General features: G+C 42.0%; 2 protein-coding genes across 2 annotated transcripts in view; one reads left to right on the top strand and one right to left on the bottom strand.

The window, feature by feature from the left end:
• The first annotated feature begins 238 nt into the window (after positions 1 to 238).
• Positions 239 to 2,538, top strand: LOC6560946 (protein MTO1 homolog, mitochondrial). The gene has a single exon (XM_001986508.3). It carries the CDS (start codon positions 321 to 323, stop codon positions 2,295 to 2,297), a length of 1,977 nt encoding a protein of 658 aa, XP_001986544.1. The 5' UTR covers positions 239 to 320; the 3' UTR covers positions 2,298 to 2,538.
• Positions 2,539 to 4,645: 2,107 nt separating this feature from the next.
• The window catches only part of LOC6559965, a 78,730-nt gene continuing 58,201 nt past the window's right edge, over positions 4,646 to 25,174 (bottom strand). Inside the window, exons 12-14 of the mRNA XM_032735380.2 lie at positions 8,295 to 9,077; positions 6,450 to 8,174; positions 4,646 to 5,036 (exon numbers count right to left, since the gene is read on the bottom strand). Coding sequence (XP_032591271.2) covers positions 4,969 to 5,036; positions 6,450 to 8,174; positions 8,295 to 9,077 — 2,576 coding nt within the window. The 3' untranslated portion in view covers positions 4,646 to 4,968. The remainder of the gene's footprint in view (positions 5,037 to 6,449; positions 8,175 to 8,294; positions 9,078 to 25,174) is intronic.

Raw genomic sequence — 25,174 nt, 5'->3', positions numbered from 1 at the left:
TTTACCGGTAACAGTGTGGGGCAACGATTACAATAAAAGAAAATACCAACTAAAATGCCGGTTCTGTTAATTAAGTGGATCGTAATATATATATAATATTTTATAATTTCAATTCAAAAAATAGATATTTTATAAAATAAAAGCGCTACAAAAAATAAAGAGCTATTGAAGAGTTGAAATCGGAAATAAAATTGGAGGGAACTTTATATACTTGTTAAAATTGCACCGATTCCAACGAGAACAAAGAACTAGCCAAAAGAACACCGGGGAATAGTTCACATCTGTTCGTTGGGTAATTTTATTCAATATCTAACCGTTAAATGCAGCAACTGCGGCATATTGCGATTCGTGGCCTGGCCACAAGGCGATTCAATTGCACCCAAGCTAATAGAGATATCTACGATGTGATTGTCATAGGCGGCGGGCATGCCGGCACTGAGGCCTGTGCAGCTGCTGCACGGATGGGCGCTCGCACGTTGTTGCTCACCCATAAACTGGACACAATCGGTGAGATGTCGTGCAATCCATCGTTTGGTGGCATCGGCAAGGGACATCTAATGCGCGAAGTGGATGCCCTCGATGGTGTTTGCGCCCGCTGCTGCGATGTGTCTGGTGTCCACTACAAGGTGTTGAATAAGCGACGTGGTCCAGCTGTTTGGGGACCCAGAGCCCAAATCGATCGCCAGCTTTACAAGCGGGCGGTGCAACGGGAGTTGTTCAACACAGCAAATCTAGAGATCCGAGCGGCAGGCGTCGACAACTTACAAATCGATGTGGATGAGAGTAGTAGTAGCAACACACGATGCAGTGGGGTGCTTCTAGAGAATGGAGAACTAGTACGCAGTCGTGCTGTAGTCCTCACCACGGGCACATTTCTGCGGGCGCACATCAACATTGGGCTGGAAGTGCGGGAGGCGGGGCGAATGGGTGACAAGCCGGCCAAGGCGCTCGGCGAGGCACTAAACCGACTAAACTTTCGCATGGGACGCCTAAAGACTGGAACACCGCCTCGGATTGCAAGGAGTAGCATAGACTTCACACAGCTGGAGAAGCACGCGGCTGATGATCCGCCCGTACCGTTCTCGTTCCTAAATGATGAGGTGTGGCTGCCAGCCTCGGAGCAGATGCCTTGTTACCTGACCTACACAACGCCTCGAGTAGATGAGATTGTGCGTGAGAATATGCACCAGAATCGCCACGTCACGGAGGAGGTGACAGGTCCGCGCTACTGTCCATCAATAGAGTCGAAGGTGTTGCGCTTTGGTGCCAGGGTTCATCAGGTTTGGCTAGAGCCCGAGGGCTTCGATAGCCCTCTGTGTTATCCACAGGGCATCTCGTGCACCCTTCCCCATGCCCAGCAGGTGGAATTGGTGCGCGCTATCAAGGGATTGGAGAGTGCTGAGGTGGTGCAGCCTGGCTATGGTGTTGAATACGATTTTATAGATCCTCGCGAGCTGTATCCCACCCTGGAGACGAAACGAGTGTCGGGCTTGTTCTTTGCCGGTCAAATAAATGGCACCACAGGCTACGAAGAGGCTGCTGCCCAAGGTATTATAGCTGGAGCTAATGCTGCGGGCAAAACTCTAAGCCAGAATGGCCAACAGCTGAGCATAAGCCGCACAGAGGGCTACATTGGTGTCTTAATCGATGATCTCACCTCGCTGGGCACCAATGAACCCTATCGCATGTTCACGAGTCGAGCCGAGTTCCGGTTATCTTTGCGGCCGGATAACGCCGACATGCGACTCACTGAGAAGGGCTACAAGTTTGGGCTGGTCAGTGAGAAGCGCTATCAGCATTTCCAGCAGACGGAGCAGAAACTCAAAGCCGGCATTAAGTCGCTGAAGGGTCTGCAGAAGCACAGCAATTTCTTTCGTCAGGCACTGGGTCTGCCACAGACCAAGGCTTCCATACAGAAATCGGCCTTCGATATGCTTGCCGTGCCAGCTGACAATATAACAGTGGATCAACTGATTGACTTATGTCCCGGCGAGCTGAGCTGGCTGCGTACGGATGGCGACATTTCTGCCCGACTGAAAATCGAGGCACTTTATTCGTTCTTTGTCGATGAGCAGCAACGTGATGTGGAGGATGTGCGGCGAGAGGAGCGTCTCTGCATACCCACGGACATTGACTACTTCTCCAAATCACTCAGCCTGTCCAATGAGGAGCGCCAGAAAGTCACGCTTATACAACCGCAAACAATTGCCGCCGCCAGTCGTATTCAGGGTGTGACGCCGTCGACCATCTTAAGGATACTTAAGTACGTAAAGAAGGAGGATAGCTTACGGGCATAATAACATCCTTGTTACCTAGATTTGTAGTCACACATATTTCTAAACATTGTTCGAATAAAATACGTGCAATTTGCCCTGTTTTCGCTAGTTTTCATAGTACTGCGAAAAATAAAGATTTGTATTTTCGATTTTACAAAAATATTCGATGGGATTTGCCGTTTAGTTGAAATGCAAACAAAAGTCGAGGTTAGTTTTTAATCTCTTACGTACAGTTTATTCAATAAAATCATAAATGCCTTAAGTAAAGTTGCACAAGATTGTTTATAATTTGTTGCATGTGTCACGCTCGTGTTGCATGCCACATGTACGAGTATGACATAATGTTTGTTGTTATTTATTTGATGTGTTTGTTGCATGTTATTGTTATAATCATACGCTCAACGTCAGTTACGGTTACTGTTTGCTCAAAATATGCTGCTCAATGATCTCTAATTGAATTTGCTTGTTTGTTTGTTTGTTTGTTAGCTTAAAAATTATGTTTTACACTTTGTATTCTGTTTTACACACACAACGAAGATTGAGGGAGAAATACGTTTAATTTATGTATTTTGTTAAGGTTTGTATTTGAAACTATTATGCATTATTTATTAGCATTCGCATTTTGTGGATTAAGTTTACATATATTTGTATGTATGTATGCGCACCAATTAATATCCGTATGTAATATATCCAAGAACTATTACGATTACACTAGTTTACAAAATCCGGAAAATACGCTTATGCTCCAAACTCTCTGATAGTTGTTTCTTTTGTCAAATATCTCGTGTGATTTACAGAAATCAATTTCAAATTCTGTTCAAATATTAACGTAAATAAATAATTATTTATATTAAATAAAGGTGTTTTGCCCAAAACTAAATGGAACTTGTGTGTATATATGTATATTTCTATATTGTGTAATTCAGAAAAAAATAATAAATTGTGTATTTAGTTGTGTCGTTTCGATTTTCCCGTTTCGGCAACGAAACAATTATCAGAGATGCTCTAGATTGGAAATGTTGTAAACTAGTGTTATTGGTAAAAATATATTAACGTTCAGTTTAACTGATACTTACATACCCACATCTAATTTGTATTTTATTTTTAGTTTTTTTTTTATAAGGAAAGAAAAACATGGAGTTGCATATGTCTGAATTGGCATGGAAATGTGTTCGGAAAATGTTTTGCACGTATTTATAAAGTCTCATAATCCAGCATGATCGGTACGATGACGATGAGTTCTATTTTTATTTGTAGATATTAGCGTTCAAAATGTTTAGCTTAATTTGTTGAGTTCTCTTTTTTCTTGTTTTTTTTTTTTTGTTTTTGGTTTTTTATAATATCACAGATTGCTCGAGATTTTTATGCATGAAAAATAAATGAAATCTTGATTTTAGGCAATCTCAAACATAAGAACGTTTGGGTGCGATTTGTGATGATAAGTGTAAACTAAAAATTGTGAAAACCAGAAATAACTAGGACTGAGTGACGTATGGTATTTTTAGCTACTTAATATATGTATGCATCAATTAAGTATCAAAATGAATAATAATGACAATGATGAGCTTAGTTACAATACAATTGTTTGGGTATATTTAGGGTTTTGTTAGTTAGTTTTCATTGAATATTTGCTAAATTATTATTTGCGTAGTCTGTGCATCTGCATCGATTTTTATTTCAAATACTATAAAACTTGTATAAAAACTCAAAATAAAAATAGAAACTAGTTTATAAGGGCCAAAAGTTGCTCACATAAATGTACAAAAAATTTCGACAATTTCGAAAAATAATTTTAAGCCTTTCGCGATTTAGCTAATCCATTCCAGATTATCAATTTTTGTTTCATTTTTTTGTTTTTTTGATTTGTTTTTTGTTTTACCTAAATTTCAGTTCCGTTTTATCCACCATGTATTTGAGTTCAATTTACATAATACATCATCATCTCTTTACTCTTTTGTTTCGTACTCTCCAAATCACAATTATTAGCAATTTAAGAATAAAATATAACTATTCAGTTTGAATGTTTTTTTTTGTTTTTTGTTTTTTGTTTTTTTTTTGCTGGTTTCTTTCATTTTGTATATATAAATTTCTTACGCGCTTTGTTTCTTAAGTTTTTTATGTTTTGTTTTTTAAATCTAAAATTTACATTTAACCGATTTTTTCATATATGCATGCAACTACATTGAGAGTTCTTTGAATTACATTGTCAAAGTAAGTACATGCCCCGTAAAATTCTTATTGTTTTAATGCTTTTCTAATTTCAGTAATTTGAGTGTCTCACAATATTTATATTTATATTTATATTAATATATATATTTATATTTATACATTTTATGTAATTCTAGTTGACCAATTAGACGAAATTCGAACTGCATGCATGCATTCGACTTCAACTTTGGGTAAACGTTAGATTGTAACACCGAGAACGAACAAATATCTGATATCTGCTAAAGGGGATTTACATAGTAGTTATGTTTTTTTTTTATTTTTTTTATTTTTCTTTTTATTAAGTAGTACTTTTTTATGGCGGCGATTCATATTGCTGCTTTTTTGCTAATTGGCCCTAAAGCTTTAGAAACTCGTCGAGCATCCGCTTGCGCTGCTGATGGAGCGCCCGTTCCGATAGTAGATACATCCCAATATCGCCAAAGTTTTTCATTAGTTAGTTGTTCGTGTTGCTGAAGAGTTGGTGTCATAAGGCTGTTGCCTCCTCAACATTATTGCTGCGACCAAGTTGACCAACCGCACTTTTGTTGTCCTCTAAAACAAATCGAGAGTTTTTATGAAAATAAATAATGATTCTTTAAGTTTATATTTTTATTGTTCTTATTAGTTATGCTTGGCAATTATTCAAAATATGTCCAGGCCAGTTGTGTGCAAAAATAATAATGTAATGGGCAAGTCTAACCCTTTTGAAAATATCAAAAATGATGAATTCCTTCAATATTTATAAGATCATCAAAGTTATCAAGTTATTTTTCCCTTTTATATACACTGCAATGTTCTGAAATATTAACTGATTTAGCAATTAAAATACTCTAGTTGAAAAATTGTACGTGTTATAAAGTTCTCCAAGTTGCCAATCTGAAAACGAAATAGGATTTTTGACAGGACAAAACAAATGAAAACTAAAATGGAATTATAAACAAAAGGATTTATTTGGACAACTCTATAGCAAACATTTGACAATTAAATAAAGAGAAATAATAATTAGGCAATAATGTAATATGTAATAATAATTATAATATTAATAATATGTATATTTATATTTGATAAACACACGCTAGAATCTGTGTCTTCCTTAGGCGATGAGGCGATGATGCAATACGTTACAAATTATTGTAGTATACAGATGTGTCTATATGTATATATATATACATATATATATATATTTATCTTTTTTATAAATAGGCATTTTGGATTAACGGCTAAGTTGAAGGTAGATGTGAACTAGTTTCGATCTCACGCGAATTACGAACTACTTTCCACAATTCTAGTAATGTGTATTTGTTTACTACGAATATGTAATGAAGACACTGCTGTTTCTTTATATTGTCATCGAGGATCATCTAGATGCCTCGGCAATGGGAGTGGCACTTGTGGTCACCTCATCAGTTGTGGCAGAAGATGAAGCAGATGGAGATGGAGAAGGAGAAGTAGCTAAATCAGCAGCATCAGCAGTGGTAGTTGCTGTTGCAACATTACTATTGCTGCTGGTGATGTTGCCACTTCTGCTTCTCCTTCTTCGTCTGCTTCATCTTCTGCAAAAACTGATGAGGTGATCGCAATTCTAGTAATGTGTATTTGTTTACTACGAATATGTAATGAAGACACTGCTGTTTCTTTGTATTGTCATCGAGGATCATCTGGATGCCTCGGCAATGGGAGTGGCACTTGTGGTCACTTCATCAGTTTTAGCAGAAGCAGAAGCAGCAACATCAGCAGCAGCAGTGGTAGCTGCTGTTGCAACATTGCCACTGCTGCTGGTGCTGCTGCTGACCACCGGTGGCGTGTTGCTGCCACTTGTGGTTGAGGTGACGGCGCTGCCACCCGTTCCAGATGCGGACCCGCAAGCCGTATCCGGCGATAGCCTGACTCGTTCCACTTGCTCCGGCTGCTCCTGCTTGTCGGCAGCTAGCATCTTTAAACAGGGTGATTCTGCTTTGCTATTACCTTGTGCCACACCAGCTCCTGTTGCAGTGCTGTTTGAATTGTTGTTGTTGTTGATGTTGATGATGTTGTTGGCATTGGTGCTGCTGTTGTTGTTGTCGGAGATGGGTGGACTGGCGCTCCGACGGGATGTGTTCTCCGGCGAGCTATCGGGGAGTAGGGTCTTCTCAGCAGCATTTGGCGTTGCTGGCTTCTTTTCGAGCTGCACCGGGGACGTGGCACTCTCCTCCTTGAGGATCGTCTGCTGTGTGGCTTCCTTGTTGCTATCTGTGGGTCCATTGGACTCGATGCCATTGAGCTCATGGGCAACAGAGGTGCTATTGCTGGCACTCGACTGCGCCTGCTGGCTCGAGTTCGAATTGGAACCGGTCAGATCCAGCGTCGTCGGCTCGTGGGTGATCGGTGTCGGGGCCGCGTTGCTCTTCTCTAGCAATTGAACCGATTGCTGTTGTTGCTGCTGCTGCTGCTGCTGTTGCTGCTGTTGCTGTTGTTGTTGTTGTTGTTGTGCGGCGGCGGCGACGGCGGCGGCAATGTGATGCCGCATGGCATGTGGACTGCTGGCTGTGCGTGATCCACCATTGGGCGCCGAGCCAAGTGGCGGGGTAATCTTCGGGGATGTGGGATGCGCGGCAGCGCTTATCGGCTGCTGATGGGCGGCGACGGGCGTTAAGCCGCTAGCTGCAGCCGCTGCGTGCATTGCCGCCAAATGGCCATGATGGTAGTAGTGGCTCATGGTCGGAATGTGCGAGCTTTGCGTCGGCGTCGTCTGGGCCATGCTGCTGGTGGCGACTGTTAGATTAAGGCTGCTGTGCGGCGATGAGGAGCTAACAGCAGCAGTGCTAACGGGACTGGGACCCGCCGAGGAGGCGGCAACAGTGTGTGGCGGCAATTGATGCACCGGATGATGTGGCGACAGATGAGCATGACTCAAATTGAGACTGTGCGGATGCGGACTCAAGCCCAACGCAGCGGCGGCTGAGAAACCGGGATGCGTTAGACCCGCTGCACCAGGATGAGCAGCCAAGCCCATTGCTGCCTGCTGCAGATGATGCGGCAGCGACTGCATACCCGGCATGCCCAGATTGAGGCCCATCGGGCTCTGGCGCTGGGCATTCGCTGCCGCTGCATGATAGTGTGACATACCGGCCAGACTGTGAAGTCCACCGGGTGGACCGCGCAGCCCGAGATTAATGTGCGGCATCATGGAGCCGAGCAGGTTGCGATTCAGTGGCGCGTACAACTGGTTCGAATAGTGATGCGTCGCATTGAGCAGCTGCTGGCGTTCCCGCTCCCTCGCCTCGCGCTCCTCCTCGCGCATCTTGCGCTCGCGTGCCTCCTTCTCCTTTTGCTCCTTTTCGCGCTGCTCTTTTTCGCGTTGCTCACGTTCGCGTTCGCGCTGCTCGCGCTCCCGCTCGCGCTGCTCCTTTTCACGCTGCTCGCGCAACTCGCGCTCCTTTTCGCGCTGCATTTCACGTTCGCGCTCCTCCTCGCGCGCCACTCGCGCCCGATGCTCCTCCTCCAGCTTCATGCGATCGTGCATCGCCGGCGAGATACCCAACGCCGCCCCGGGCATCATCGAGTACAGATGGGAGTAGGGTGATGCCATCTGTGGATAGAGTGCCGCCGCATGTGGGTGTGTATGATGACCGCCAGCGGCACGGAACAACTGATAGCGATGCTCCAAGTATAGCGGATCTGAGTACGGTACTGCCGCCGGATTCAGAAATGCTGTCGAACGAAAGAGAGAGAGAGAGAGGGGGAACCGTTTAGAGTTGAACTAACCATGTGCATATGGATTTATAAATGAAACTTGAGTGGTTCACTTTTGTGGTACTTTCAAGTGCTCACCTGCTGGAGGAAGGCCTTGCAGGCTGGCAAAATGTGAGTAGGCCTCGAGGGGGAAGGCACCCGCCGGATGCATTAGTCGCTCATCGGATCTGTACGGCTGGAAGCCACTGCGGGCAAGCAGCTCCGGTTGCAGTGATGGCGCCTGTGGCGTATGACTAAGCCTGGCCATCTTTTCGGGTGGCTGTGGCGAAGGTACCGTTCGTTTCTTATTGCTAACGGTGCGATCCTCGCAAGCAACGCCACCGGAGGCAACACGTCCAGCTACCGAATTGAGGGACACGGGTACGGGTCCGCTATTGGGCTGCGTCTGGGCAACTGAAGTGGGCACATTTCGCTCCCGGGCCACTTGAACCGCATCGTCCTCTTCCTTGATGTCCGCCTGCTTGGCCAGCGTGCGCAATGCGGCGGCAAATGAGCCACGAGCACTGGCCGCCGATGCTGCATTGATAGCACCGGGTGGAACTCCGACACCAACTCCAACGCCTGCCAGCTGCTGTTGCACTGCAGCAGCGACGGCCTGTTGATGCGCCTGATGTTGCTGCTGTTGCTGCTGCTGCTGTTGCTGTTGTTGCTGTTGTTGCTGCTGTTGCTGCTGCTGCTGAGGCGACTGGCCGCCAATATGGTTGGTGGGCAGGGCGTGATTTAGCAGTCCGCTGCTCGCATTGGGCGGCGCTGGACTATTGGCAACTGAAGCTGAATTTGACGGCGTTTGCAAATGAAGTGGCACGGGTATGTGGGGAGCCGGACTGGTGGCCGGTCGCTTCTGTCCAGCCTTCGGCGGCACTGCAATTGGAAATCACGTATGAAAAAGTTTAATTTGAGTTTTCTGTTTTTTATTTATTTGATTTGTAACACAAAGTAAACAATTCCGAATTTCTGAGTTTTCTTAGACTCCCCAAATATGATTTATCCAGTTGGATTCTTAAGTCAAATTCAGGCATTTTGATGCATTTCTGATTTCAATTTACACAAGTTCTTAATTTTATTTTAAAATAATACTCAAATTACTTCAATCAAAAATGAATGTTTTTCACTCATTTGGGATACTCAACTGCATCTATTTGTATTTGATTCAAGCATATTCATTCTTATGCTTATACACTTTTGGGAATAGTCCCGAATGAATTTCAATTTCAATTATGAAACGGAATACGGCTTACAAATTTGCATATATTGAAGTATATTATGAAGCACTCTTTAATAACCTGAGGGTTGCTATAACAAGAGGGACAGAGAGAGAGAGAGAGGGGAGAGAGGGTAGAGAGAAATGGGGAATGAGAGCCTAACCGAGGAACGTTTGCGGGCAGCGTGCGGATTTCCTGTGCTAATAACTGATTGATGTCGCTGAGTGGTTTTTGGGGGAGGACGGGGGAAATGGGCTACAAAAATTGCGCATACGCCTCGTTGCATTTGATACGGAACGATACCGGGAACTTTCGACCATCGCGATACGAAAAATGTAAATGGAAAGACTTGCAGCTTCGGTATGAATATGGCAGCTATCCCTATCCCTATCCCTATCCCTATCCCTATCCCTATCCCTATCCCTATCCCTATCCCTATCCCTATCCCTATCCCTATCCCTATCCCTATCCCTATCCCTATCCCTATCCCTGTCCCTATCCCTATCCCTATCCCACACCCTATCCCAATTCAATCCCATCCAAACAATTTTAACTCATGTCCAGTATTCAGTGCCCACGTGGCTTGTGTTCCTTTTGAGGGCTTCTCGGCTCACGGCGCAAATTGCACGCCCAACGAGTTTATCGATTCCTGTTTCTCGTTTCTGTTCGCATTGGGGGCCAAATTGCTTTCAGATATGACAGCCACGCCCAGTTGCTCCGCCCCTTTCAGGTCAGCTGCAGCAGCAGCAGCAGCAGCAGCAGCAGCAACAACAACAACAGGTGCTCACTGCTCTACCTCGTCTCTCACTCACATTTAGTGCTCGACGACAACGAAAATCATTTGCTTGTGTTCTTTTGTGTGCAACACGACGGCAACTACGGATTTAAGTCTATCGCCAAGAGCAGCGCCATCATCATCGGCCTCATCCTCATCATCATCATCATCATCCGGATCATAATCATCATCATCGGCTGCATCGCTATTCGAAATCGAATTGTCATCTGCATTTCAGAGCCTTTTGAGTTTTTTTTTGAGGCAAGCACTCTGGTAACGGTAACCTAGACGAGTATTGATTGCACTTGTGCCTTAAATTGTATCCGTAAATGTTTCACTTGTTTGTTGTTCCCCGATTTAATTGCAATTCTTTTGTTAACTATATTTTCGCATTTAATGCATTTTTTATTTTATAAATTTGAAAATTTAGTATATTTTTTTTGCAGGATTTTTGATGTATTTATTTAAATGTTCTTCTTGTGCATTTTATTTATTTCTTGCTTTATAATTGTTTCTTGAAAGTATTCCTTGAAAGGAACAAATAGGTTAGATTCACAGGATTTTTGCATTCAACTCGTTTTTGTTTAGGGAAACATCCCATTTTGAGTTGGACATGCACAATGCGAGGAGTTCGCACAAAACGTTTTCATTAAATGCACGAAATGCATTCAAGCATTTTTATGGTGCGTGCCTCGCAAAATGCAGCCAAGCATTCCGAAAGAGGGGCAGGGGAGCAGGGCGTAGGGGGCTGTCTGCCCCAAAATGCTGCTGTTGCTGCTGATGCAAGAGGTGGAGGAGGGGCGACGGAGCAAGAGCAGTTGTTGCCTAAGCCTGCTAGCTGGATTGGTTGCTAGTCCACACGCTGGAGGGGAGACGACCGGCTGCATATATAGGCAAATTTTAGGGGCTGTGCATGCGCTGCATGTGTATTTACCAAACTAAACCGAAATAATGCTCGAAACTGCTGCAGCAACAGCTACAACAGCTACAACAGCAAAGCACAACAACTCTCGACAACAATAAAACGCCAACGACTGCAAAGGCGACTCCCGATCGCCACTCCCTCGATTTTGAGGGGGTGGTTCACAAAGCCAAACAAAAGGCGCCCTCCGCCAACGTATTTGCCAGTTTGCCTAACTGCGTATGGGTCGACCTGGTACCGGGAAAACTCGGATGCTATCTGAATATTGGGTTGGGTTTATGGGGTTTATGGGGTTTAAAGGGTTTAAGGGGTGTATGGATGGATGGGCGCCTATAGAGATTCTCTGCTCTGCTCTGCTCTGCTCTGCTCTTGGCGCTCTTGTTTGCCATGAAATGCCTGTTTGTTTGCATTCGGTTGTGTTTGTACGCTACCGTTATTGCATCACCAACAGTGTCCACCACTCCCCCGTCCCGTCCCGCCCCCTCAGCTGTTCACTGCTCGAGTTTTGCTGCTGCATTCAGCGGCGATTTGCAAGCATCAGCGATATTTGCCGAATTTAATCAGAACACCAATACGAGAGTGCGGACCAGAAACTCTCTCGAACTCGAACTCGAACTCGTTTCATTTTCAGACTCAGTTTCGACTCTGAACTCTTAAAGGCTACATTCCAATCATGTTTTGCACACAGTTTTGTCAGTTAGATTTCGAGTCCTTTCGATTCTTTTTTATTTGCAGTCTATATAAGCGCTTTGGCATTCCAAATGTTTGAATGGAATCAAATGCACAATTTTTTACGACATTTTTGCAATCATTTTGATTTTCAGTTGACATTGAGTTTGAGTTGTTAAAAGCGTAAACAAAATACATTTTTTATGCGAGCTATAATACCAAATAAGTTTCACATTTTTTGCTTTTATATATGAAAATTCAGCAATTCAAATCTATTCAATATGAATAGTTAAAAAAGCAAATAGTAGAAACTATTTGTGAAATTATATTTGATACTGGTAAAAATGCGTTATCCGCTTAAATATATATCTAATCATTAAATCGGTTTAGTCTTGAGCTTAGTCAGTTTAGCAGGTGCAAATTTATATTTATATTTATAATTTTACTTTCGACTGCAGGATTGAATATTGCTGGCTAATCTTTCGCACGTTGCGAAGTTCAGCTTAAGATTATTGATTATTTTATTGCTGATTTCATTCGCTGATGTGGCTTGTATATTAATTATTCATCTATGCTCATCTCTATCTATTTATCTTTCTCTCTCTGTCTTTGTCGGTTAATATGACCATGTGCAAATGCAATTTGTGCAAAGTCAATTAGATGGCCGCATATATGCAGATACCGCATAAAACAAATCATAACTGCCAATAAATAAAGTTTGAATAAATTAGGCACACTCAATTCTCTGTTCTGTTAATTCGGTTGCTGTTTGATATTGTTGTTGTTGTTGTTGTTGTTGTTGTCGTTGTTGTTGTTATTATCGGTTCGATGCTGGAAAATGTGTTTTTGTTGCATGGGTAAATTAAAATGTCACCACTCGAAATGGCCAGAATGCAAGCAGGAGCCAACAAACCAACCAGCCAACCAACCAACCATACAACCATGCAACCGACTAACCAACCGACAGTGAGACAGATTGACGGAAGAACCGCCAGACTATCACATTTACCCAAGCACACAAGCACAACGTGCCACTTGACCAACACAACCACCATCACCACCACCAGCAGCAGCAGCAGCAGCATCACCATTCCAATCCCCATCATTGCCGTACACACATTTAAATAATAGTTACCAGCAGTGAAATTCCTTTGTGTCAGGACGCAGGATGGCGATTGCTGGCAGTCGCCGGTTGCTGGCGATTATTTCACCACAACTAATTACAGTGGCAAACGGCGATGCTGAATCAACCCATCCCCTGCACATCCGCCGGGCAGGACATGTTTAGGTCAGCCACAGCACATTCACAAGGATTGCAATCGAGCGGAACATGAATAATTTATTTAATAAATACATTCACAATTAAATCAATTGCGAAATTTGCGAGGACCACCAGGCCACCGTTCATGCCGTACGTACAATTGTGGCATGTAGCATGTAGCAAGCAGCATAAAGCATGTTGTAACGAATATGAGGCGGGCGGCATGTGGCATGTGGCAAATGTCCAAAATTGGCAACAGCACATTATCGACTGACTGGTCGACCTGGTCACAATCATATCTAAAATTCAAATGATGCTTTAGGGCCTGCCTGCCAGCCAGCCAGCCAGCCAGCCAGCCAGCCAGACAGGCAACCAAACCAAGTGTATGCTGCATAATAATAATTTGAGGGTTCTCGACTAGCCAAACACTCTGTAAGCAGACATTAAGTACCCTTAAATACCCAGAGATAAGTGGCGAATTCACTTATGGTATTTTATGTATAGTTTAAATAGATGTTGGAGCAGCATGTGCAGAAGGGAAAATAGTTGCACTATTGGCATTGTTAATAGTTGAAATTAATTCGAAACTTGCTTTTGGGAATACTAAGTTAAGGTTTTGCTAAATTCCAGCATCATTCATTCACTTTACTATCCAAGATATGTCAAGTATTTCGATGAAAATAGAAAAGCTCTCATTGAAACGATTGATTCACAATTTGCCTCAAGATACCAGTTCTAGTAAGATGTTTACAGCTCACTCTTATCCTTAGTTGCCATATAAAATTCGAAATATATTTAACAAAGCTTTTGTCAACTGTAAGATTTGCCTATTTAAGGGCTGGCTCTGTACAATTAATAAGTCAAGTAAAATATGTATTAAATTTATATAATTGTAATAGGCTCATAAGCTCAAAATTGGAAAATGGGCATGAGTCGGATACATACATGGTTAAAGTCTGTAAATTAATTATAAATTGAGTTGTGTGTGTGTGTGTGTGTGTGTGTGTGTTGTGTGTGTGAGCACTTGGTGCATGGCAACTAACCAAGCAGTGTGCGAAACCGTCAACTTGCTTCAAACTGGCTGCGACTGCGGTTTCATATGTGCAATTATTTGCCGTTACGACAACAGCAGCTGCCGTTATGTGTGTGTGTGTGTGTGTGTGTGTGTGTGTGTTTGTGGCAGGTTGGCAGGCAAACCAAGTTGCGTCTTGGCCCAGGCGCAGGCAATGAGTTTTGGTTAGTTTGCAGCTCATGCATTAATTATTGTTGGGCTGTTGCGGTCAACATGCTCATATGGCCAGCCAGCCAGCCAGCTTGCCAGCCAGCCAGCTTGCCAGCCATCCTGTGCCTGTGTCGCATAACAACACACAGAATGCGTATCGAATGAAAGGACACCCACAGGAGCAAAGGCGTTTGCCCAATAGATGACCAGGCGGCTAAGGTAGGGGGTGTGGGAGGGGTGAGGGAAGTGGAGCTTGGGCACCACAGAAACCGACACCCGTCTAAAGCCTCGCAACTTGGCACACCAAATGCAGCCATCAATTTTAGGCCAGCAGCCAGAGAGAAGAGGTTGGCAACGTGCAGCTGCCTTCGTTTAACTAACTGAAATTGGCAAAATTTTACATGCAGCAGCATTAGCAGCGCAGGCTCGCGCACAACCCACCCACCCTCTCGCTCCGCCCAATCGACACACACAGCCACACACACACACACACACACACACGCACACATACACGTGTTCAATATGTGCGCAAAATTGCTAAGCAAACACAGAACACAATAATAAATATGCATAATAATTTCATACATTAAATCTTTGCCATTGCAGTGTGGTGCACTGTTGCCATTCTCGCCCCCTGCTCCATGTCCCTATATAATTTAGAGCAAAAGTCCTTGCGGTTCCGCTGCCCGTAAAGTACGACCAATGCCCCGTAGTATATCATTTCCTAAAACATAACAGGGACACATTTATTGGTCGGTCAGCATGCATAAAATAATCACATTGAATTGCAATTATCATTAAAATTTTAAGGAATTACGCAAAGTGCAAAGCGTCTAAAAGGTATTTTGATTATAACAATCAGCTGGAGTAGCCAACTAACACTGTACGTTTTTAAAGGGTATCTCATGATGCATCAATGTGTTGCTTAAGCACGAAAAATATTTTTAAAAATCTATTTCTCAATAAAAACCATGAAGGAATTACGAAAAAGTAGAAAGAGGGACTTTATAAGCTTACAAGTTCTACTATTTTTCCCTTTTATCGATAACTTCTCATCTCCCTATTAGCTGTGAAAATCGATTGCCGATTATTACCTTCCAAAGCACAGCATTTTTTTATTAAGGTTTGCACTGCAATTGCACATTTGAAATGTCAATTTTGATTTAAAATACTGGCAAACAATTAGCTTGTATTGTATTGGTATTGTTACTATCGGAATAGGATCAGATAGTCCATTTCATGCACTACTTCAGGTCTCAATTAACTTTCTACAATATATATTTACAGACATATGTCCATAATTAAAATGCCAGAATGCGAATTTCCCAAGCGATTGATAACAACAAATGTTCGCTTTTGACTTCTACTGTTAGCAATTAATATGAGTTTCAATGAGAACTATAAAAGCATAAGCAAAGTCCTAAATAAAGTCTGCAAGTTGTAATTAAAAGTCGCGTGTACTATTTGTACAGCTATTGAAATAATTTCATAGAATTAGGTGGGTTTTCGAACATTATTTGGAGTAAGTAAAAGCTAGTCGAATGTCTCTGGGTTGGTTTTAATTAATTGGAAACCCCAAAAGCATTTCACATATTTTGTTGTGTTGCATTTGGCAAGCAAACAAACTAACAAACAAATGGCAACAGGACCCAGGAGAACATGCACGCCAAATGCAAACACGAATAAGTTGCAAGAAAAATGTTTGCAAAAACTTTTGTTTCTCGCATTCGTACACAATTTAAATACTTTCAGTCACATTCTGGCGAGTCTCCTGGCACATAAAGGAGTGCCAGGATGTAACTCGGTAAACAAGTGCCCCGAACACACACACACACATGAAGCGTGTGGGTGTGTTCTGTCCTGAATGTCCTGACACTGCGGGAAATTGCGTTGCACAAGCACCAAATTCCTGCATAGGTGGCGGCTGCTGCTGGTGTCCTTGTTGCCTATGCTATGCTGTGCTATCGCATTGCCCAGTGCTCTCGACAATGTCTGCGGCATGTCCACAATGCCGGAATTCCACACTCAAATACCCCGCACGCGCGCCAAGAAATGCACAACTTCATAGCAGCATTCCAAGTGCAAAACGCATAAATGAAATTCCACAGCCAGGACCAAACAAATGAGTTCTACTCCCACTTCCCCTCTCTCCCTGACCCTTGTTCGCTGGCAGAAAAGCCAACCCACAAATAGTAGTAGTTGTATAGTGCAGCATAGTGGGTGCTGAGGTTGCCACAGTCAGCAAAGTGCAAACTGGCCCGCAACTTAGCTGTTAAGTGTAAACAACGACTGCCGAGCAGTCACTACCAGCGCTTCAAAGGACTCTACTTGGCTCATTCAAAGTATGAGCACGCCACTAAAGCACAGCTACGATAGCCGAACACTGTCTATGGATATCAGCAGCAACTTTCATGGAACTCAGTTGCAAACATTTCTTTTGCAATTCCACAAATTTCCACCCATACAGATATAGTAGATCTTTAAGTGATTAACTTATCGATAATCTACTTAATCAGCTCATCTGGCAAACACATAACAGGAAAAGAGGCGAATTTAACTTTAATATTAGTAGCATCGATATGTCTTAGGTACTTTCTTGGAAAAATGTCCGTCAGTTGTTCATCTGTTAAAATTTCATAATCCCAACTAAACTTTATGATTATTTTAATGGCATTCGAATGGGCCAACGTTGATATTTCGATAAGTCTGCTCGCAACTCCCGTTGCAAACTAAATCTCTGGCTTAGTACCAATTTGTTATTAGTATTTTCAGGACTACTCTTAAATATTGTAAAAATCTTCTCAATCAACTTCCAATCAAAGAATCACTCGACGATTGCCTCTGTTAAGCAAAAATCAACATAAAGACTGATGCTAATCAAGAATATAAACAAATATATATAAGGTAAAGGGTCTCAGAAGTCGCGTCTTGAACTATTTTTCTTTTAAATCACATGCACATGCAGAAGGAAAAAAGTTCAAGTGCATAAGTGCAACCATATGCAGGATGTATTGAGGAGACTGCCGCCCGCTGCTGTGGCACCTCCAAGAGGAATGAGACATGGGCTGCATGTACATAAGCAAAGATGGTTGTGTGACGGTATCTGGGAACTTGTGTGCAGAAATGTGCTGGGATGTAAAACGTCTGACGAGCAAAAAGACTTCAATTGGTCTTCAACAGCAACTTTGACATTCTGTGTGGCGCGTGTGTGTTGCATGTTGAGAGTTGCATGTGTCCTTCAATTCGCTGAGGAAAAACTTGACTGGGAGTCGACTTCGTGAGTCCTTGCCTGCTTCTACATAAGTGCATATGCAACTGTGTCTGTGTCTCTATCTGTATCTGCCTATCGTTTCTTGTGTGTTTTCTTTTCTTCATTTCTGTGTGTTTGCCACATGGAGTGGCAAAGCGATAAGCGAGTTTTCTGTATAACCTCAAACGCCTTCAGTTTAACTTTTATTTTTTGTTGTTGTCTATTTTCTTGGTATTCTGGGGTTGCTTTTGTCATTTGTTCTGCTGCTTGTCGTCTGCTATCCTGATCAGCTTAAAGGGATTCAACTCTTTTTTAATGACACACGAGGATGTGTTCTGGCAAGAGAAAGGACTCTCAAGCATCACCTTTTCAGCTTGGATTAGACCCCGAGCAGAACCAACTGCATCATCCTCGGTTAAGTTGTTATAAGGAATACTTACAGTAGCTGCCATTTGTAAAGCAATCTTTTGAAAGCAATTGCAATGAAAACTCACCTGAAATTATAAAAAAAAATGATTGGAAACATGTAATTAGTATTTGGTGATATAACAGGAATAGAAAATAAAATGAATCATATATCTTAAAACAGCGAAACTTCTTGAGAAAAAGTTTAATCGGATGCAGCAATAAAGAAACTTAGAAAACTGCATCTGGTATTAAGACTATCCCAGATAAACACAAGCAATCAGATACATATTTTGATGATTGAGCAAAGATGCTTAAGCACAGTCGCTCACTCAAAAACTAAACTCAATTGTCCAGCTGAATCCTGTTTAATCCCATGAGATATATATGTATATATATATATATATATATATACAGATATTATTCGTGATGAATTGCCATTAGTGGCCCTGCACGCAATTCACCCTTAATAGGCAAAATGAGCCTGAAACTGAAACTCAGACAGAGAGCCCAAATCCTTATTCATATCCAACGTCTTACGACTGAATTTGTGCTCAACTAATTCCTCAAATCCCTGCAAATGCTTCACAGGATTTCGGGCATCGAATTGGTTTCCTTTTTATGACCACACAAGCTGACAACGCCGCCAGAAGCCGCCGAAAGCCGTCAACAGTAGCCAAGCATCAGCATTTGCAGCCTTTTATGCACACATTGTAATGCCTAATTTTCTTGCGAATCCACAAGCCAGTTTCGCAGGGGTAGCAACTACACTCAGAAAAACATTTGCGCCATTATTTCGAAAAGAGAAGTCAATAAATTTGCGAGAAATGAAAAACGATTCTAAACAATTAATCCAATTTTGTTATTAAGTTAAGTTCTTAGTATTTATAGCAAATATATATTCCGAAAAAGTAATTTAGTATTTTTTTATTTATATTTAGGAACATATCGTTCTATTGCAATTTTTGAGAACTTTTAGAAATTTTTAAAAAAATTAAAAATTACCGAAAGTTTGTTTAAATATTGACTTTAAATAAGCTAAACCATGTGAATTAAGAATGAATTTTTCTAGAAAACAAGCAAACTTTTTGAAATTTATGTTTTTTGAGTGTAGAATGGAAAAAAAAGAAGAAAAATAAAAGAAACTCGCATACAAAGGCGACAAACCAACCGACAGACAGACGACAGGGGACAGACGACAGACGGGAACGACAGACGAGCACTTTGTTAATCCCGTATTTATGCGCAATTACGTATTTTTCGCATTAGTCAGCCAAGCAGTCAGCAAAAGACGAAAAGAAACGAATCGAAACGAAACGAATAAGGAGTACAGAGTAAAGAGTACGAAGCCGATGCTGGAGCTGATGCTGATGCTGATGCTGAGGCCGACCGACCCTTGTGGGTTGTCGTCCTTTGAGCCCTCCTGCCAGCCCACTCGCACTCGCTGGCCCAACAACCGTTTATTCTATATGCTCTCTCTCTCTCTCTCTCTCTCTCTTGGGCACAGCAATGCCTTCGTCCACTCCTCCTTCTCCGTCTCGGGCTTTGAGTCCTGACTGCCTTTTCTTTTAGCTTAGCGCAGTCGCCTTTGTTGCCCGCTACTGATGCTGCTGCTACCTCTGCCTCTGCTGCTACTGCCACTGCTACTGCTGCTGCTGCTCTTTATCTTAAGCAGTGAAAGGCGTTTCTGTTTCGCCTCCGCCATTGACTGCCAGCTGCCGTGTGCTCTGCCACCATCCTTCATCTCCTGCAACTGCTCTGCTCATGCCTCGTTTTCGTCTGCGTCTTTGTTCTTCAGCTGGCCCGCCTCCTGCTCATGCCCTCATTCCTGTCGTGGCTTGTCTTGTCTTGAGTCATTTACTTTTTACTGCCGCATAATATTGTCCCGATTAGCACAAACACAACGTTTTACCACAAAATCATCATCATTAGTGACGCTAACGCAAACGCCTGGGCTCAGCCCCGGACACAGGGGCCCGCCCGTACCCAGACCCAGACCCAGACCCACACCAAGTACACTTTGTGTCTGCGCATCTAAGGCACAGTGGTTGTCAACTGGAAACTGTCATACAGAATAGTTACAATTTCGAAAAAATGCGGGAACAGTTTCCCCTTTTTTTTTGGAAATTAAAACATTCAGTAATTTTTTAAGTACTTATAAATAAATAGATTATTCAATTAATATAGGAAAATTAGAATTTTAATTGATATTAATTAAATTGAGCTAGTTTTGAGAAACCAAATCGAAATGATTGCATCTTAAGAGATGGAATATTATTATATATAAATAGATATATATAAATAATAAACTGATATGTATTTAAAGTTTTTCTAATCAAAGTCATCAGATTGATAGCAACAAATATGATTTGTCTATTTGACGGAAAACACGTTTCTATTCCACTGTTTTGTAGAGCGCAACAAAGCAGAAACTTGGCACGAATTGGCAAGGACGACAACAGCGTCGCTCAGGCACGAACAAGGATATGAAGACAACGGCAACGACAGAGGCAGAGGCAGCGACAGCGGCAGCGACAGAGGCAGCAGCAGCGGCAGTAAAATAAGCAGCAGGCGTCTATTATGCGAAGGCATCATTTAAGGGGATTATTTTATTTGGGCTCTAAACAATAAAGTGGGTTTATTAAAGGCAGCCGTCGTTGCCAACGCCAGAGCCACGACCAGAACAAGGACCACAACGACTCTGTCTGCGCTTGTGTGTGTGTGTGTGTGTGTGTGTGTATGTGTGTGTCCTGTGGCTGGCACTTTTGTTTGCCCTGGCAAAACGGGACCGCCGTGTACAAAAGATGTTGCGCTATAAAAGTGCAAAAATGTGTTTTTTTTCACTCTTAAAAGTGCCCTCCTCAAGCCAAGCGACCACACAGCAGCCCCAACAGTCCCCCTCCCCCATGAAAATGATCCACCCCCTACTCCGTTCCGCTTTATTATTTGTGCAACTGTTTGTACAGTTGCGTAAAGTGACGCCTTGCAACACAGTTTGCAGCTACTCGAGAGAACTTCATTCTTATCATTTGCGCATTCCCAAGGTGTCCTTTTTTTTTTTTGCTGTTGTTTTTGTTCGAGGCAATGTTTTTTAAATTAAGTTTTAATACTCGCATACCGTCCCGCTTTATACCAACCACTTATTATTATGCAAGCAAATCCCCACCCACACCACGCCCACGCACACGCACAGAGCTGCTCAGTTGCGCGCTTGAGTTTTAACAAGGAACTTGACAAAGGACTGTGCCGCAACATGCAGAAATATTTGCAGAGGTGCCTCTCATGCAAATCGTATTAGCAGGCATTAAACGAGAAAGCTTATTAGCCACAATGATGACAACGCTGCAGCAAATAAGCTTCAGACAAGGAAAGCGAAAGGGAGAGAAATTGAGAATAAGATTGGGGCTAAGCAGAAATTTATTAGGCTGTCAGTTATAAATGTTTCTTTTTTTATTGTTTCGGTCATTATTATTATTTATTACATATGTAAACGACTAGTGACTATCCAAAAGACGCTGGCTTACAATCATATTCCAAAGAATTTCATATTTTCCGCAACTATAACAAAAAAGTATTTATAAAATCAAATATACAATTTATAATTACAGAAAATACAGATTTTTGAATGCCTAGTCTGGTTAATCTTGACTTGTTGTCACATTTACTAAGCTGATCAGGGATATTCACATATCCATAGTATCCACATTTACTCAAGCTATCAAGCATTCGCCCAATTAAATTCAAGTGACAAATAAATCCATAGCAAGTGCTTAACTTTACTGTTAACTTCCACTTTGTAAGCTGATGAAATACTCACAAATTAGTTTGCTTGGCCAAAATCCTTAAAGCCCAAAACACACACACACGCACACACACACACACACATACACAACATATACACACTGTCACAGACAGTTGACATTACTTGCGCTAAACTTTGGAAACACTGAAAACTTCAACACCAAAGTAACCAAAGTTCAAACAGTGCAAACTTTTTGGCCGTCCATCGACGTCGACATATTCTTGCCGGGTTCGCAGTTCATTTAAAGTGGAATATGCTTGCAGCAGCATACACTCGAAAAAATAAAGGTTAAGTGAAACGAACCCCCAAGTGCAGAAGGCCATGGCCTCAAAGTATGTATGTGTGTGCGAGCGTGTATGTGTGTGTGAGAGTGTGTGTGTTTGAGAGTGTGTGTTGGTGAGTTTTTGACAAAATCTCCTAGCCACAAAGTATAAAAACTTTTAGAAAATTCAATTTTTAATACTCTGGCACAGGAAATTATGTTTTTGTTGTGTAGTTTGTAACGGATTGACGGAGACGTCTCCGATCTCAAAAAGTATATTTATCTATCTATCTATTTCTATGCGAACTAGTCTCTCAGTTTAGAAGATCTTAGATCTTAATGACACTTCAAATATATTCGTCTTTTTGCTGCAGGCAGGTGAATAGGATCATCATATCATATATGACTGTCATAGGAAGTGTTAGAAAGGGTATTTTATATTCGGCGTGCCTAAGGCAGCAGTTCTTTGCTGCTGTTGTTTTTGGCTTTTGCAATCTATTTGGGCCAGCAGAGAAAATTTCCATAAGCAAACAGCGATTTTGAAAATGCTATTTTATGCTGTATTAAATTTGCCAACTTTCCATTGCATGTGTGTGTGTGTCTGTGTGTGTGTGTGTGTGTGTGTACTTCTGGTTGTGTGTGTGTGTACTTCTGGTTGTGTGTGTGTGTACTTCTGGTTGTGTGTGTGTGTCCTTTTGAGCTAGTCGTGCCACAAGCACACACACAAACATGTTTTGCGGCCTGGTTGACTGCCTTCGTTTGTGGATGGGCGTGGCACAATGCGGCTGGCTTTTGGTGTCAAAGCTGTCGGCCCTTTTTGGTGTCCCGCTCTCACCTTCCCCCTCACTATATCTTTCTCTCTCGGTTGTTGCTGCGGCGTGAGAGTGTCAGACAGAAAAAAGGTGCAGATGTCGCCCCTAAATGCTGCTCCGAACAGCAACGACAACAGCATGTTAATGACTCTGACCCTTCTAGCCAAGGCAGCAGCAGGAGCAGCCTGCAGAAGGCATCGTTTACTTGGGTCGGCTCGGTCACTTGTCACTTGTCTCTGGTCTCTAGTCGTTTGGGTCGATTGGCAGTTGTGTTTGCTGCTTAAGTAATTGGCATACAAATTTATTCACTCGACGTACCCAAATCGACAATTTTTGGATATGCACTCGCCCAAAAACAGTTTGCAAGAATACTCGACACAAATCATGTGCTAATGGAGTAGACCAACTAGATCATTGATCAGAAAAACGCAAGAACTGCGGAACATCGTATTAACTATTAGTTCTCGTTCAGTTTCGTTCTCTGATTTTAAAATAGTTGTTAAAATATTACTAGCTCACGAACTTGATTTCTTTGACTAGAACTAATATTCAAACAATTACAGCTCCTCTTTTTTAACTTGGAAATCAAAAATGATTTGCAGTTACTCAGAAACGTTAAGTAACCTATTGAAAATTAAGAAATGAGTGTCCTTTTTTCGAACTGTGTTTTTCTCGGAGTGCATAAAAGTAGCTCGCTCGCTGCGAACCCGACCCGGACACTTCGACACACAGGCCTCGACCCCGAGCCCCAGACCGACCTCGAACCCAAACTCAGGTCGTGGATGCCTTCACGTGTGGTAGCTGATGAGGATCGTTAATCGAGGCACGCACAATTGCCATGTCACTTTTGGTCCTTTGCGACACGCACAAGCACACACATACGCACACACACACACACAGGCACACACAACTACATTAATTTCCAATCCAAATTCATGTTGCACCACACAACAGAACAGAATACACACAAATACAAATAAACAGCTGTCGGTTATTCAACCACTTCCTCATCCACATCCACATTCACATCCTTGTTCTCAGTCTCAGTCACATTCTCATCCGCATTCCCATTCGTGGCTGCAACATTGTTGCGACAATTCCGAGCTGACATTTTAATTGAATAGCCTCAGAGGGGCAGATGAGGTAGCTTAAGATGCTATGCGATATATGTATATATATACATATATATATGCATATATATATTTATATATATATATTCATATATGTACATATGTTGATTTGTATGTTAGACACATTCCAAGTACGCTGAGTGTTTGTGACACTTTGGGATTAGAAGCAGTTTTGTTGCTCTGCAACTATTCGAGTGCGAACAGTTTATTGTAATCGCTACTCAGTACACAGAAACACAGAACCAACAACTTATTGTTGCTGTTGTTGTTGTTGTTGTCGCTTTTGGTGTTGTTGTTCAGCCATTGAAAGTTATTTAATGCGATTTGACTGCTTGTTAATTACACTTGTCGCATCCAAACTGAATATGGCTTTAATGTCTCCGGTCAATTGTGCGAAAGAGAAAGAGTGAAACAAAGAGAGTGTGTGAGAGAGAGAGACGGAGACAGTTGCTGCAATTTCTATTGATACTCGATCTGATTAGCCATAAAATACAGTGACAGCCAAATTGCGCACTTAATTCAACGAATTGTGTAAAACTAATTTATATTAAGCTAACACGAAAAATTTAAATTGGTATTTAGTATGTATGAAGTTTAATTCCTACGTAGAGATACTCTAGGAAAATTCCGTTAACAGAGCGAAATAGAATATGTTCACAAAACCGATTGAATAAATATTTCTTTAAGACTGTCAATCGATTTTTATCGATATGCGCAAAACGCGAAAGTAATTGATAAAATGAAGAAAAAAACTGTATCTGACTATGTCTTAGCTCTATCGACTCGGCTGCTGATCTTGATCTAGCATAAATATACTTTATCGGTACTTCTTTTGACAATTGTATAAAAAATATATAGCTTCCAGAAAGAGTTATCTACCAAAAGAGTCTCATTTCTTTGTAGATTTATGTAATCAATCTATAGTCTTATTTTCGTGTAGCTAAATAAATCTTGAAATTCTTATATCTTTGCAATGTCGTACTGAACTATTTGCAAGCTAAGTCTAAGCTATATTTGCACATCCTTAAAAATGTACAAGTTTTACCAAGCTAATTAAGTAACATCAAAAAAAAAAAAAGAAAGAACATCAGTAGACGTTCTCTAAGGGCTGTGTCCATAATACAAAAGCGGGTTTTTGTTTATTTTTAGCCTGTTCTGTTTGTTGTTTTAAGAGTTTTTGTGCTCATGAGGCATGTGGCAGAAAGTTCCTTGAGAAAAGCTGCTTAAATGCTCGCAGCACATGCCA

Source organism: Drosophila grimshawi, unplaced genomic scaffold, assembly GCF_018153295.1.
Source record: "Drosophila grimshawi isolate 15287-2541.00 unplaced genomic scaffold, ASM1815329v1 contig_1367, whole genome shotgun sequence".
NCBI lineage: Eukaryota > Metazoa > Arthropoda > Insecta > Diptera > Drosophilidae > Drosophila > Drosophila grimshawi.
This window is presented reverse-complemented; position numbering and strand designations above follow the sequence as displayed.